General features: G+C 44.1%; 1 protein-coding gene across 1 annotated transcript in view; it reads right to left on the bottom strand.

The window, feature by feature from the left end:
• Positions 1-8,124, bottom strand: part of ATP1A4 (ATPase Na+/K+ transporting subunit alpha 4) — a 31,242-nt gene extending 23,118 nt beyond the window's left edge. Inside the window, exons 1-7 of the mRNA XM_043877414.1 lie at positions 7,975-8,124; positions 7,710-7,769; positions 5,644-5,847; positions 4,787-4,900; positions 2,490-2,624; positions 2,113-2,230; positions 359-627 (exon numbers count right to left, since the gene is read on the bottom strand). Coding sequence (XP_043733349.1) covers positions 359-627; positions 2,113-2,230; positions 2,490-2,624; positions 4,787-4,900; positions 5,644-5,847; positions 7,710-7,769; positions 7,975-8,124 — 1,050 coding nt within the window. The remainder of the gene's footprint in view (positions 1-358; positions 628-2,112; positions 2,231-2,489; positions 2,625-4,786; positions 4,901-5,643; positions 5,848-7,709; positions 7,770-7,974) is intronic.
• Positions 8,125-14,214: the final 6,090 nt, after the last annotated feature.

Consider the following 14,214-nt stretch of genomic DNA (forward strand, 5'->3'; position numbering starts at 1 on the left):
GCATTGGTTGAAAGGCTGAATTTCTATGAACTCTGAAGTCCTCACCAGTAAGCTTCTATAATCCTAATACACTGAGGCCTTGGAGTGCAGCAAGTTGGCCAGGTTCACCACCCAGGACTGGAACTCACTCTGGGTGATTTATAATCTAATGCTTTCTGCATCATAACTCACTTGTTTTCTCACTAAAGAGAGAAGGCACCAGAAATACGGGTGGAGGAAGTCAGCGTAATTTGGGAACTAAATGATTTGACATCCACGTATGCATTGGAGTACTCTGCCCTTGAGAGGTTAAGCCACAAAAGAAAATATGAGTGATTTCATTTCCTTGGGGGAGCCACCCTCCACCCTGGTTACTCACTGTGACGGTGGCCAGCAGCCCCTCGGGCACGTTGGCTACGATGATGCCGATCAGAAAGATGACAGCCTCCAGCCAGGTGTAGCCCAATATAAGCGAGAGCCCAAAGAAAGTGACACCCAGGAAGACGGCCACTGCCGTGATCATGTGGATGAAGTGTTCCAGCTCAATAGCAATGGGGGTCTTGCCCACTGCCAGGCCGGAGGTCAGTGAGGCAATCCGGCCCATCACGGTGGAGTCTCCGGTGGCGATCACAATCCCCTGGGCTATCCCTGTGGATGAAGGGGGAAGTCTGAATGGGGAAGGCTATTGGATTTGATTCCTACATAGAGAAAACTGTCAATGGTCAAAAACAAGGTGGAAGCTCAAGGGTCTCTGAGAGGTTATTACGTTCTGCTCTCTTTACGTTTCATTTGTACAAGTGAGGGTCTCCTAGTCTGAAAAATCTTAGATTTCACAGTTCTCCAGAGATAGCCAATTTTCTTGCCTAACTGCCTTCACCGTCAAGGTCTTTGTCTTTGTTGCACTTAATCTAAGTATCTCCTATTGCCTGCATGTTTCTCATCTTGTCCTCGGCAGCTGAAGAGTTTCTTGAGCCCCAGGCATAGTGGGTACCCGTCTGCTGGAATCCTACGTTCCAAAAGCCCCCATCCTCTAACCCAGGGCTTCCCAATTTGCCCCCCAGGACTCATCTGGCAGCATCTGGAGTTGAGACCGAGATGGGAGGGGTTGCCACTGGCACCTCATGGGAGAGAGCGGGGTGTGCCAGGCATCCTGGAGCTCAGAGGACAGCCCTGCTTCCCCTGCCGACAGGAGCGCTGCCCAGCGGTCAGCCCGACTCGGTTTGCTGGCTGGAGCCAGTCTGCCCCCTGCTGGCTGGCACAGGCCATAACAGTGGGGCTTCTGGGCCCTAAGTCGGGAGGCGAACTCCACACACAGGATTAGACCACTCAGCTATGCGGCGTGAAATGAAGGGCCCCACAAAGTTCTTTGCTTACGATAATTCTTCCCGCCTTCCCGTAATGACTGAAATTCCTACCATTAAAGTTACAGTCAGAATCACCCAGAAGAGCAACATATTATAGAGATAGCTCTTATTTTTTCATCAGAAAGACTCATGTCTGAAAGTTCAGCTTTTCTACGTACTAGCTGTTTGCTCTGGGGCAAGTTCACATCTCTAAAGTCAGTACCCTCTCTTGGGATAGTGAAGAGAAGTTAGGGTTTACTTCAGGAGAAGAATGACTTAGCAGGGCTGAAAAATTTTCTTCCCTTCTGTGCTATTTTCAGCTCATAGACCACAGTCCATTCACTACATAGAATAAAAATAGCTACAATTACAGGGCACTTAAAATGTGTTAGGCCTTGTGCTAAGCATTTTATATGTATTATCTTCTTTAACCCACATAAAAATTTATGGAGCAGTGACTTTCAGTATCATCATTGTTCAAATGTGGAAATGATGGCTTTGACTTTTGATTTAAGATCGTACAGCTCATGAGTGACAAAGAATGTAGACTATTTACTGGCTATAACATTCCCTACAACCTTTAAATGATAGAGAATTCTAGAAAGCTTTGTTTCAACCTTTGCTTCTTCTTCTTTTTTTTTTTTTGGCACACGAGATCTTAACTCCCCAACTAGAGCTCGAACCTGTGACCCTGCAGCAGACTATCGGAGTCCTAACCACTGGACCACCTTTAGGTGACCACCGTCAATCTTTCCTTTTGAACCTAGGCTACTTATGATTCGACATTCACCTTCCACACAGTGGGTGGAGAAGAAGCAGATATTTTGGGTCTCCAAAGGGTTCTCATTGGTGAACTCAGGGGAGCGGGACTGGGGCTCTGACTCTCCCGTCAAGGATGAGTTGTCCACCTGGGATGGGAGAGAGGAGGATCGTAAAGCGAGAATGGAAAAAAGATTTACACAGATGACACATGTTTTTCTGCCACCAGCATCATCGTTATCGACATGCAGACAGAAACAGAAACTTGCACACCACTGTAACCTCAGATCTGCTCTTGGGACTTCTCAAGGTTCCGAATAAGATGATAATTCATTAACTGAGCCCAGGTCACCGCAGTGCTCTCAGACCACATTTGGCCTCCTCCCGCGGCATTTCGCACCCCCTCACCTTACATCCTTCTGAAGAGATGAGCCGGATGTCAGCGGGGATTCGGTCCCCACCCTTAACTTCCACCAGGTCTCCTACCACCACTTCATGCACAGGGATCTGAAGCTTCTCTCCACCTCGAATGACCAGCGCTTGCTGTGGGAAGACAGGGCAGGGTTATTTTCCAGAGCTCTGTTCTCTTTCCCATCCAGTTCCTGGTCTCCTGTCCTCTGATTCCCACTGTTACTCACCACATCATTTGTGCAGATCACTTTGGTAGATTGCAAATTCTTACCATCACTGTCTGCAGGGCCCTTTGATGCTCCTCTCACTTATATCCCTTCTGGGAATGTGGTTTTACCTCTTCATTTCTGCACTTAGGTTCAACCGAATGGCTTGCTTTGGCCCATAGGACATTAGCAAATGTAATGCAAGCAGATGCTTAAAAAATGCTTGCACACTGGGGCTTGCCCTCTGTCACCATATTGAATGGGCTCAAGCTAACCTCCTGGAGGAAGAGAGATTATAAGGAGAAAGGCCCAGATGTCCATGACATCTCATCTGAAGCCCCAGACATGTCAATGAGGTCATCTAACACCAGCCAGCACCAGCTAAGCTCAGCCCAGATCAGAAGAACAGCCTAGCCACCGTGAGAAGTACTATGTTTGTTGTTTTGAGCCGCTGTTTTTAGGGTGGTTTGCTAGGCAGCAGACACTGATAGTTTCCAAACTCCTACTTCATTCAACCAAAACATTTTCCCCTGAACTCTTACCCAAGGAAGGAATTAAGTTCTGTTGACATCAAAGGGAGAAGATCCCGGGCTAAAAGGCTAGAACACGACCATGTCATTGGGAAAATCTGGAGCCTGTCCCTCTTCAAGTTTCCAGCCCTCTGCCTAGGAACGTCCTCCTGCTGCCATGTTTTCCAGGTTCTTTAGAAAGTTTTTATTTGAAAATAATCTAAACTTTCAGAAGAGTTGCAAGAATAAAAATTGTACCAAGAACACCTATATAACCTTTGCCCAGATTCATCTGTTAACATTTTACCCTATTCTCTTTGTCATCTGTTCTCTGTCTCTACATGTGTGTATGTGAATTCTTTTTCCCCCCAAACTATTTGAGGGCAAGTTACAAACATCATGATCTTTGTAAAAAAAAATATTATATTTTTTGATGTGGACCATTTTTGAAGTCTTTATTGAATTTGTTACAATATTGCTTCTGTTTTACATTTTGTTTTTTTTTTACTGTGAGGCATGTGGGATCGCTGACCAGGAATTGAATCACACCCCCTACACTGGAAGGTTAAGTCTTTACCACTGACTGCCAGGGAAGTCCCCACATAAATCATGATCTTTTATCATACATACTTCAATGTGCATTTCCCAGGAATTAGGTGAAGAAACTGGAAACCCACTCCAGTATTCTTGCCTGGAAAATTCCATGGATAGAGGAGCCTGGTGGGCTGCAGTAGTCCATGGGGTTGCAAAAAGTCAGACATGATTTAGTGGCTAAGCATGCAAGCATAAGAATTAGGGTATTAAATAACCATAAAATGGTCATCAAACTCAGGAAAGTTCACATAGACACAATACTTTCATCTGCTGTCTGCATTCTAGTTTTATCAATTGACCCAACATATCCTTTACAGCATTTTTTTCTGCTCCAGCATAGGATTTGGTCTAGGGTCAGATACTGCATTTAGCTGTCACGTCCATTTAGCCTCCTTTAATCTGCATCACTTCCATAGCTGTTCTTTGTCTTTAAGACCATTGACATTTGAAGAATCTGCCTTCCCCAACCGCCTGTGCCTCCACCTTACTTTTGGGGGGATAGATCCCCAATAGATTTGAGGTTTCATATTATGCTCATTGGACTTCTCTGGTGGCTCAGACGGTAAAGAATCCACCTGCAATGCGGGAGACCTGGGTTAGATGCCGGGGTGGGGAAGATTTCCTGGAGAAGGGAATGGTAACCCACTCCAGTATTCTGGCCTGGAGAATTCCATGGACAGAGGAGCTGGCAAGCTGCAGCCCATGGGTTTGCAAAGTCAGAAACCACTGGGCGACTAACACTTTCACTTTCATTATGCTCATTGGATTCAGATTATGCATTTCAGACCAGACAACTTCAAAGGTGATGTGTTTTTCTCAGGGTACTCTTAAGGACAGCCAGGACACTTAAATGAATTCACCCTCATTATCAGCCTCACACAATTCACTCATGGTAGGGTACAATTCTTCAAGGTACATAAAAGTCATATATTTGGCTACATTCTAACACAGTCTCTCTCACTAGATCCTTCCATATGAATCCTACCTGAGGTACCATATTCTTAAAAGATTCCATGATCTTGGAGCTCTTGGCCTCCTGATAATAGGAGAAGCAGCCAGTGATGACGACTACGACAGTTAGTACGATGCCCAGGTACAGCTGCGGGTAGGGAAACCAAGGGCTCATCAATCGGTTCTTTCCTTCCTCTTCATCCTCAGAAAGTCAGTTTGCAAAGGGTAAGAGCCATTTCTCTAGGTGGAGGAAACCATGGAACTTGGCGGGAGAGCACAGGGATTGAGCAGAATCTGAGACAGCCTGGCTCTTTCAGCTTCCTGCTGAAGGAACCCCAAGCTACAATTTGGAGCCAGCAAAACTCCAGATCCAAGAAGCGCCGTCTTTTCTTCTCCAGAAAGGCTACTCACAGGGGGTGGGGGCTAGTGAGGAGATGGATAGGAAGGAGAGAGATTAAAATTCTGCGAAAGAGAGTAGACAGCAAAGTGCTTTGATGATCATTCATGAGGATCATCAAAGGAGAGCAAGTTTCTAGAGAGAACTCTGTATCTCAGGGAGCTGAGTCAGAAGCTTTCTGTTTCTTTTTTTGGCCACACCACATGGCTGGCAGGATCTTAGTTTCTTGAGCAGGGATCAAACCCGTGCCCCTGCAGTGGAAGCACTGCAGTGCAGTGGAGTCCTAACCACTGGACTGCAAGGGAATTTCCAAGATTTTTTTTTTTTAAAGAGGCTTTCTAGATAAAAGGGAAACCAGGAGGGACCAACGCTCTCTTAGCAACTCCTGGGAGTGTATTGATTTGGATCTGAGGACTTCAGGAGCGCTAGGCTGCTGAATAGAAGAGTGGCAGGGGCTGAGCAGAGCCTAGGCAGCAGTGGTTGAACAGACTCACGTTGTCTTTGGTGGAGTCCTCCTTGAAATACATCTGGATGCTGTAGGCCACGAAGCAAAGAATGGCACCAGTCCACAGTAGGAGGGAGAAGCCGCCAAACAGTTGCTTGCAGAATTTGACCCATTCTGGAGTGGTCTTGGGAGGGGTAAGTGTATTGGGTCCATCTCGAGTCAGGATTTCCTGCGCCTTTTCAGGGCTATGGCCCTGTGTGGAGAAGAAATAGGGAGGAAGGGAGAACCATGAGAAGAAAGCTGTCACAAAGGAGAACCTGGCTTCAGAACTCAGGTCTGCCATTTATAGCCCCAGGATAAGTCTAGAGACCAGTAAAGTTCTCCAAGGGTCAGCCTGGAAGTTCTTCCTACATAAGTGGGCTTCTAAAACTTGCATTACAGAAGGATCTTATTTAGCCTCCTTACTCAGGAAGGATTTTTAGTTTATGGGTTGATTCACAAATCTTTTGAACACCTGTCTTGGGACAGGTACAACGGTAGAGTGCTAAAGTGAGGGAGACTGAGGCCGGGCCTAATGGAACTCCATCTCCAGTGAGGAGATGCATGTAAATGATTTATAATACAATGTGCCAGGCTAATGGAATGATGAGATACAATGCATATGCTTATAACCTACAGACATCCACACTTTGATTCTTTAACTTGGAAATAGAAAAAAACAAACAAGCAACTAGATACATGAGATTGTAGATCCTCACTCTAGCCTGGTGCATAAACTTGTGTGCTTTTTCCTGAGTGACAGTAAGAGTAAAACCGGCTAGAGGATTGTAATAAAAAAAGAAGAAGAAGGAAGCAGCTCTCTTAAATATCCATCAGCCACTCCCCAACCTCCCCTGGAAAAATACAATTTAAATAAAAACAGGACCCGTCCCCTATGCTCATCTCTGGTTACCAGATGGTCACCCTAAGACCCTCCAACGAAGAGATTCTAGTGCTCAGAGGAACTTACGTTTCCAGGGCTTTTGTTTATTTGTGACCATTGAGTTAGTGGTTCCAGTAGAAGCAGCAGCAACAGTAAAGTGAAGGCAGCGGTAACACATGGTTTTGCTGGTAAACCAGCAGTTCTCAAAGTGTGGCCTGGGGACCTACAGGGTCCTGAGATGCTTTCTGGGCAGAGCGGATCCACGAAGCCAGGCAATGTTTTTTTTCTTTTGGCCACAAGTAGAGTCCTAACCACTGGACCATGAAGGAATTCACAATAACACTGAACTGTTCTCTGTCTTTTCACTCACATTCTCTTGAGTATAGAGTAGAATTTTCCCAAGGCTACAGGGTACATGGTAGCACAATAGAGTTAATTCTGAAACTATATGGGAATCCAGCAGCCTTCTACTAAAAAGCTAGATGTTAGATTTGCAAAAATGTAAAATATCACTAATTTTTTTGCTTTGAAAAGCAGTTGACATAAAAATATTTGTACTAATAGATAATAGCTTTACTCTTGTTTACAAATGAATTAGGAAATACTTTTTAATTTTCTTAATTTTGATTTCTAATATGATAAATATAGATGACAGGTGTGTGCTGGGCTTAGTCACTCAGTCGTGTCCAGCTCTTTGCGACCCCGTGGACTGCAGCCTACCAGGCTCCTCTGTCCATGGGATTCTCCTGGAAAGAATACTGGGTTGCTATGCCCTCCTTCAGGGGGTCTTCTTGACCCAGGGATCCAACTCGCGTCTCCTGCGACACCTGAATTGCAGATGTACCCTTTACGGCTGAGCCACCGGGGAAACCTGATAGAAGTAACCCACATAAGTCAAAGCTCCTTGGAATCCTTGATAATCTGTAAGAGTGTGAATGGGTCCCCAGGACAAAGGTGTGAGATGTGCTGCCCTAGCCCGTCCTCATTCTTTGCTCTAATCCTGAGCTCTCTTTGGAGTAGTTAGCATTAGCATCTTTTCCGGAATGTGTGCCCTTGGCCAGGTGCAGGTTAAGGATAAGAACATTGACCTTCAAGTCAGGGGCTAGATAGAGTTCCAGCTCGGCCTTTGTCCTGGGAGCCTCAGGATTAGGGATGAAGAGCCTCTGCCCGCCTCAGGGAACTCCTCCACTCACCCTGGTCAGGTCCACAGAATACTTGGCGCTCAGCTCATCCAAGGTTAATTTGTGATCATCCTGAGGAGACAGTAGAGCCACTGAGGGACAGGTGGTGACACATCATTTCCAGGGGAGACGTTTATGGGGAAGAGGGGAGGCCCTGGCCTGTGTGATGAACTCTCAGGGTGAGGGTTAGAGGGTTAGAGGTTAGAGGTTAGAAGGCTGAGGGTGGAGGGAGGTTTTTGGAGGGCAGTTTGTCAGCACCCTCTTGGGGTGTCCTCACCATGACTACTTCCTGCTTCAGCTCCTCCAAATCTTTCTTCTTTTTCTTCCTCTTCATTTTTTTTTTACTCATTTTAGGACTGTTCGTAGGTCTTGGGCTTGGATTCTGCTCATGAGGGGTCACGGTCCCTTTTTTACCTCCAAGCCCCATGGTTTTCCCTGGATATGGCTGTCCCAGATCACCTGGTGGGAAGAAAGCAACGAGAGTGAGGAGTGTGAGGGGACAGGGGAAGGAGGAAGAAGGGCTAATGGAGGGGACTGCGGGAGGCAGACAGGGAGGGCAGCCGCGGGGACGCCCTGGATGCGGAGAGGAGGCGTGGAGGGACGGGAGGAGCCTGTGGCCTAAGTTACAGGAAGGAGAAGGGATAAGGCGAGGGGGCCGAGGAAATGAAGCGTGGAGGGTGTGATGTGCCTAAGTGCGGAAGATGCTACAGGACCCCGAGCAGGTAGGAAGTGCAGTGGGCTTCAGGGTGTGCTGGAAGCCCCCAGCCCCAGCCGCTGTGGTGCCAAGGCAACGACCAGACCTGTGGTCACAAAGGCCTCTGCAAAGTTCTAACCCAGAATACACAAGGCTTAGTCTCTGGGTTTGGCAACGATTGGAGCAGGTTCTGCCACAGAGACAATTGTAGTCTGAAGGCGAGACTAGAGCAAAGTCCCAGCCTGGTCCTGCCAGCTTCCGGTACCCAGAGGTACCCCAGATAGCTGACTCAAAAAATAAAGCAGGCAGTCTGTATGTGAGTGTGCTTTTGCAGATGCAAACTTCCCACCGACATTGACTTTGAGCTTTTGGTTACAGGAGATCAGATAGCAGGTTAGGTCAGACTTTAGACTTTTGAAACAGTCCTGGCTTTGAATCCTGTCTCCTCTGCTTACCAGAGGAGTGTGGCTTTGGTTAAGTTACCTAACCTCTTTGTGCCTCTGTTTCCTCTTCGCTAGAGGGGGATACCATCTACATTGTAAGCTGGCAAGAGTAAGGATTAAAGTGGGGTGCTTCATGTAAAGCATATCTGATATACATAGTGTGTGCTCAACATATGAAATGAAGTGAAAGTCACCTACTTGTGTCTGACTCTTTGTGGCCCCATGGACCGTAGCCTGCCAGGATCCTCTGTCCAAGAGATTCTCCAGGCAAGAATACTGGAGTGGTTGCTATTTCGTTCTCCAGGGGATCTTCCCAACCCAGGGATCAAACCCTGGTCTTCTGCGTTGCAGGCAGATTCTTTACCCGCTGAGCTGCCAGGGAAGCCCTGTGTTCACCATATAGCTTGAATTAAATGTTATGAGTCTTATCTGTCGCTTAATATACAGCTCTTCTCAGTGAGACCGAAAATACGCTGTCCATGTGAATACCCTGTATTTCCTCATGACATATTTATCTCTTATTCACCTCCATTGACATCTCGGTATGCTGTTTGGTTGTATTAACTTTATATATATATTTACATGGAAAATTATGTTGTGCCTTCCAAAAAACCATCTGAAGTGGCTATATGTTTATATTATTTACACATTTTTCAGTTATGCATGTCACATACATTTTTCCTAAGGTGGGATATTTATTTAATTGCATTTTGGTTTGGCATGCTTTTCAAAAATATGACTGGATCAGAAAACATCCACCTCGGGGCTGATGTAACATTCCTTTAATATTCAGAAATAGAAAATTTCCCTTCCCAGCTGGGACAAATAATAGTTTCTTTAATAGATTGGTTGAAATTTTCCTTCTCTCCTAAAAGGGTGCAAAATAAAACCTGGAAGTCCCCTTTCCCTCTCCCTAAACTTAGATTCCCCACCGCTGATGTTACTGGTTTTGACAGTGTGCTGTGTGTCCTTCCAGTCTTCTTCTACATTTATACTAATAGTGTCTATAAGGAGGTGGATTCTCACTTTTTACAGACTCATTCAACTCCCCTTTCATTTATGTGAAGAGTTTATTTAATGGCCACAAGGCATGCCATATTCTGTATTGATGGTGGTCTATTCACTCATTCCCACTACTGATGGATTTATAGGCTATTTCCCTTTTAACTTTTTAACTATTAAAGACATTGTTGCAGCAGCAACCTTATATATGGTGCTTGTAGGCCTCTGAGCTTCAGTTCACATAGAACTGATGCCTGTTCTGACTCATAAGATTCTCTTGTTTAAAATCCTAAAAAATTTCTACCAGATTGCTCTGCAAGAGGGCTTGTCTTACCCATATTCCACCACCAAGATACAGAAACGTCCACTTCCCACACCTTTGATTACACTGGATGACCCTGACCATTTTCATTGTTTTCTATTATAACTGGCAAAATTTGATATCTTACAGTTCTAATTTCCATTTCTTTATTTTCTTACTTTTTCTTATATTTATGGGCCTTCTGGACTTTATTTTCCTTTCTCTGAATTGTCATTATTTGCCCAATTTTCCATTGTTCTTTTCCTTATTAATGTGTTCCAAGGGGTTCCAACCTCTTATCATATACATTACAAATATTTTCTCCCAGTCTCTGTGTTTAACGTAGATCATAAAATCCCAGAGAGCAAGGTTCAAGTTAAAACTGTGAAGTTAATCTATGCATCATCCATGTCGCAATAGCACTTAGCCCAGCTTTGCACATAGGAGGTCCCTCCAGGCAACTTTATTGACAATAAAATCAAGTGAATTTATTTTTGAAAACCCCATTCTGTCCCCACAGATCTTAGCTCAAAAAGTCTACCTCTTCTGAGAGGCCTTTTCTAATTGCCAAATCCAAAACAGCAGCTCTCACAAGCAGTCCTCAGTCCATCACTTGTGGGCTTCACTGCACTTCTTAAACTCTGAAATTATCCTGCCACTTATCCACTGACTTGTTAAGTTTTCTGTTTCTCCATGACAGTGGGGACCTTTCTGGGCTTATTTGGGCTCTATACCCAGCCTCTAGAATAGCACAGAGTGGTTCATCCCCAGACAGTTCCTAAAAATAAGTTGAACAATGAATTTTCAGGTTTTATCCTAATATTATAAGGTTCAATACCCATCATTTGGTCTGTTATGTTTTAAAACCTGTTAGGGTTGATATGCCAGCATTACAGTTATCTACTCATTTGCTTCATAATTACTTATTAAAAAAACACTCTGACATTCTTACCTGATCACTCTTGCAGCTGAATGTCACAACCAGCATGTCATGTTTTATAAAAATACAATGAGGCTTTTAATTGGTATTATATTGGTTCTTTATAGCAGCTTATTTTTATCTTTACTGTATTCTGTCTTCCCAAACAGCAGTCGAGTTTAGCTTTCCGTGCATTTATGTTTTTTTTTTTTATTATTCTCATTGTGTTTTTAAATTTTCTTTAATAAGCACCTTATGTCACAAATGCTAAATCTTGAGTGCAATTTGTTTTGGTTCTATTATAAATAGAAGCTCTTTTACTGTATTTTCTAATACTTAGAGAGAAATTTGATTTTTAAAAAACCGATGTCTTGTACCTATAGTTTTGAAATCATTGCTTATAGGACTTTTTGTTCGTTGCTGTAGCTTTCTTTTGGTTGAATTCCTTAGATACTTTTAGGTATTTAACCATATTTGTTACCAAAAAAATATGTTTTTATTTCTTCCAGCTTGTCCCTTTATTTAGACCATATAAATACAAACTTCTTATCCAAGATTTCAAATGTTGCTGCTATTGCTTTTGTTATAGTTGTTATGATAGTTTTCTGGACTCATACATCCTTCCCCGCTTCTCTGAACATAATTATGTTTTCCTTAATGCTTTTTTCCTTGAACATCTTAATCAGCAATAAATGTTAAATTTTACTGATAACCTTCTAACATCTTTTGAAATAATTATTTAATCATTTTTCTAGTGAATGTTAGTGGTTAGTTTCTGTATAATATATTGTCCTTGAATTCTACTATTTGATGATACATTAACAAATATATATATTTGTTTATTTTATTAAATTCTATCAAAACTGTATTTGTTTCATAAAATAGGCAGAGCAATATAAAAGTTTTTTCTATCTTCTAGTACAGTTGAAATAATATAAGGGTGTTCTTTGAGTTCTAATTGTTGGCAGTTTTATCTGCTCCTCAGTGCTCTGAGCAGGCTGATGGTTGAAAGCTTATAGACATAGGGCCCATGGACAGTACAGCATTCGGTTGTTTTTAATGCTACCCAGGGCCAGAGATCTGAGAAAATGTTTTGAGTATCTCTTATTTCCTACTTCCCCCATTCTTTAATCCCTAAAATAAATGTGGGATCAGGGATCAGAGACACAGTTGACCCACGGCTTCACCTAATGAAGTGCCCCAGAGGTGTGGGGGAGGGGCTGCGCTCAAAATCTAGAAAGGATATTCCGTGGAACCAGCACCAAATTATCTAACCATTTGCCCTATGTCGTGTTGCATTCTTAGCATTATGGGTATTTAGCTTGTTGTCTGTCTCTGATGAATCTTTATATTTACTATTCTGCAGGGAAAAAGGAAAAGGCATGGAAAACCTGTCTGCCTGGGTCAGAGGTTGGCCTTAATTTTACACTACATCCCATAGTAAGAGTCTCTCATCTTCTCAGTAACGGCCTCTAAGATGGTTGACTCTTAACTCCCTACCCCATCATTAAGGTCATGCCTTCTCCCCTTTTTGGGTTCTAATCACTTGGATCTGCCCAGCCTCTACTGGTCAGATGTTCACTGTCCACACATTCTTGGCTCCCTTCGTAGCTTCCCCAGCTCATTAAACCAATGCGCTCATCAGGCTGCCTCCACGCCCACAGGTTTTCTGTCCACACCACTGCCAATGAGTATGGGTGGCATGCTGGTTAAGGGAGCTGGTCTCGGGTTTGAATCCTGATTCAGATGCTTACCATCTTTGAGACTGAGTACCTAATTTTGCCTTTCCAAGCCCTAATTTTCTCATCTGAAAATTAAAGAAAACAATAGTCTCCATCTCACTGGATTAAGAGGATTTTTTTCATCATCCAACCAATGTTTATTAATTGCCCAATACATGTCAGGCATCATTTTTTTAGGTGATAAATTCAGGTGGTGAAGAGAAAAGTACTTTTGTGTACATGGAAATAATTCTGGAGGAGTCAGGCAAACATTTTTGCTTTTGTATAAGCAAAAAACTTTTGTATAAGCAGAAAACTATATATGTGTGTCTGTGAATTATATATTTTTATACACTACCTATATCCACCTAGCTATGTAAATTTGAGGTAGATCGTGTTCGTGAATGAAAACAGAGAGAATGGGGAAAGAGGTGCCAAAAGTGTTAATTTATTTGCTGTGGTCTGTGAGGACCTTGTGAAGAGGTACTGTTTAAGGGGCAATCTGTAGAGAGTGAGGCAGCCAGTCACGTGAAGAACTAGAGAAAACGATTCCTGGCAGAGGGACCATCAAAAATAAAGGCCCTGAGGCGGGATTAAATGAGACTATACAACTAAAAGTGTGACATACTTACAGAGAAGCTGCAGGTAATTTTCCTACAAGTTCTGTCACAATAATCACCACCACCACCACTGCTAACGCTGTAATAAGGGGGCCAAGCGCTGACGCCTGACCGGCATCCCAAGATCCTGGCACAGGGCTGGAAGTTTGCGGTCTTCCTCTCTCCTGTTGTCAGGGACTCCTGGGAAAACGCACACCTGCCCGTCCACCCCTCCATCCCCAGCACAGAAGCATCCCTCCTTACCACCCTTCACACCCTGTCCGAGAAGATTCTGGCGTCTGCTGCTGCGGCTCAGTCACTCAGCTGTGTGCTACTATTTGTGACCCCATGGACTGTAGCCCACTAGACTCCTCTGTCCATGGGATTCTCCAGGCAAGAATACTGGAGTGGGTTGCCATTTCCTCCTCCAGCAGATTTTCCTGACTCTGTGTCTCCTGCACCGTTGGGGAGATTCTTTACCACTGGGCCACCTGGGAAGCCTCCAATGTCCGCTGCTTAGATGAATTTCAAGGATTGCATCTACTTCTCCCTCCATTCTTTCCCCCTCCATCTAGAACAGTATTGGCTGTTCACTGGTGTTGACCATCAGGGTCCTTCAGCCCACCATCTCCTCCCTGCCATCCTGACCCTGCTGCTCATATTAAGAGTGGCTTGCTTGTGGTCTGGCATGGAAAAAGCAGACGTGGCCCTCAGGGTTCAGGCCTATCGATTCATGGACTCTTTCTTGTCCTAGAAAAGCCTTGATGGTTCTTGGGGTGGGTTCAGCTGTGAGGAAGGACGGCCCCACTATATTCTCTTCTGGATCGTTTTGCAACCT

Source organism: Cervus elaphus, chromosome 20 (genome assembly GCF_910594005.1).
Source record: "Cervus elaphus chromosome 20, mCerEla1.1, whole genome shotgun sequence".
Lineage (NCBI taxonomy): Eukaryota > Metazoa > Chordata > Mammalia > Artiodactyla > Cervidae > Cervus > Cervus elaphus.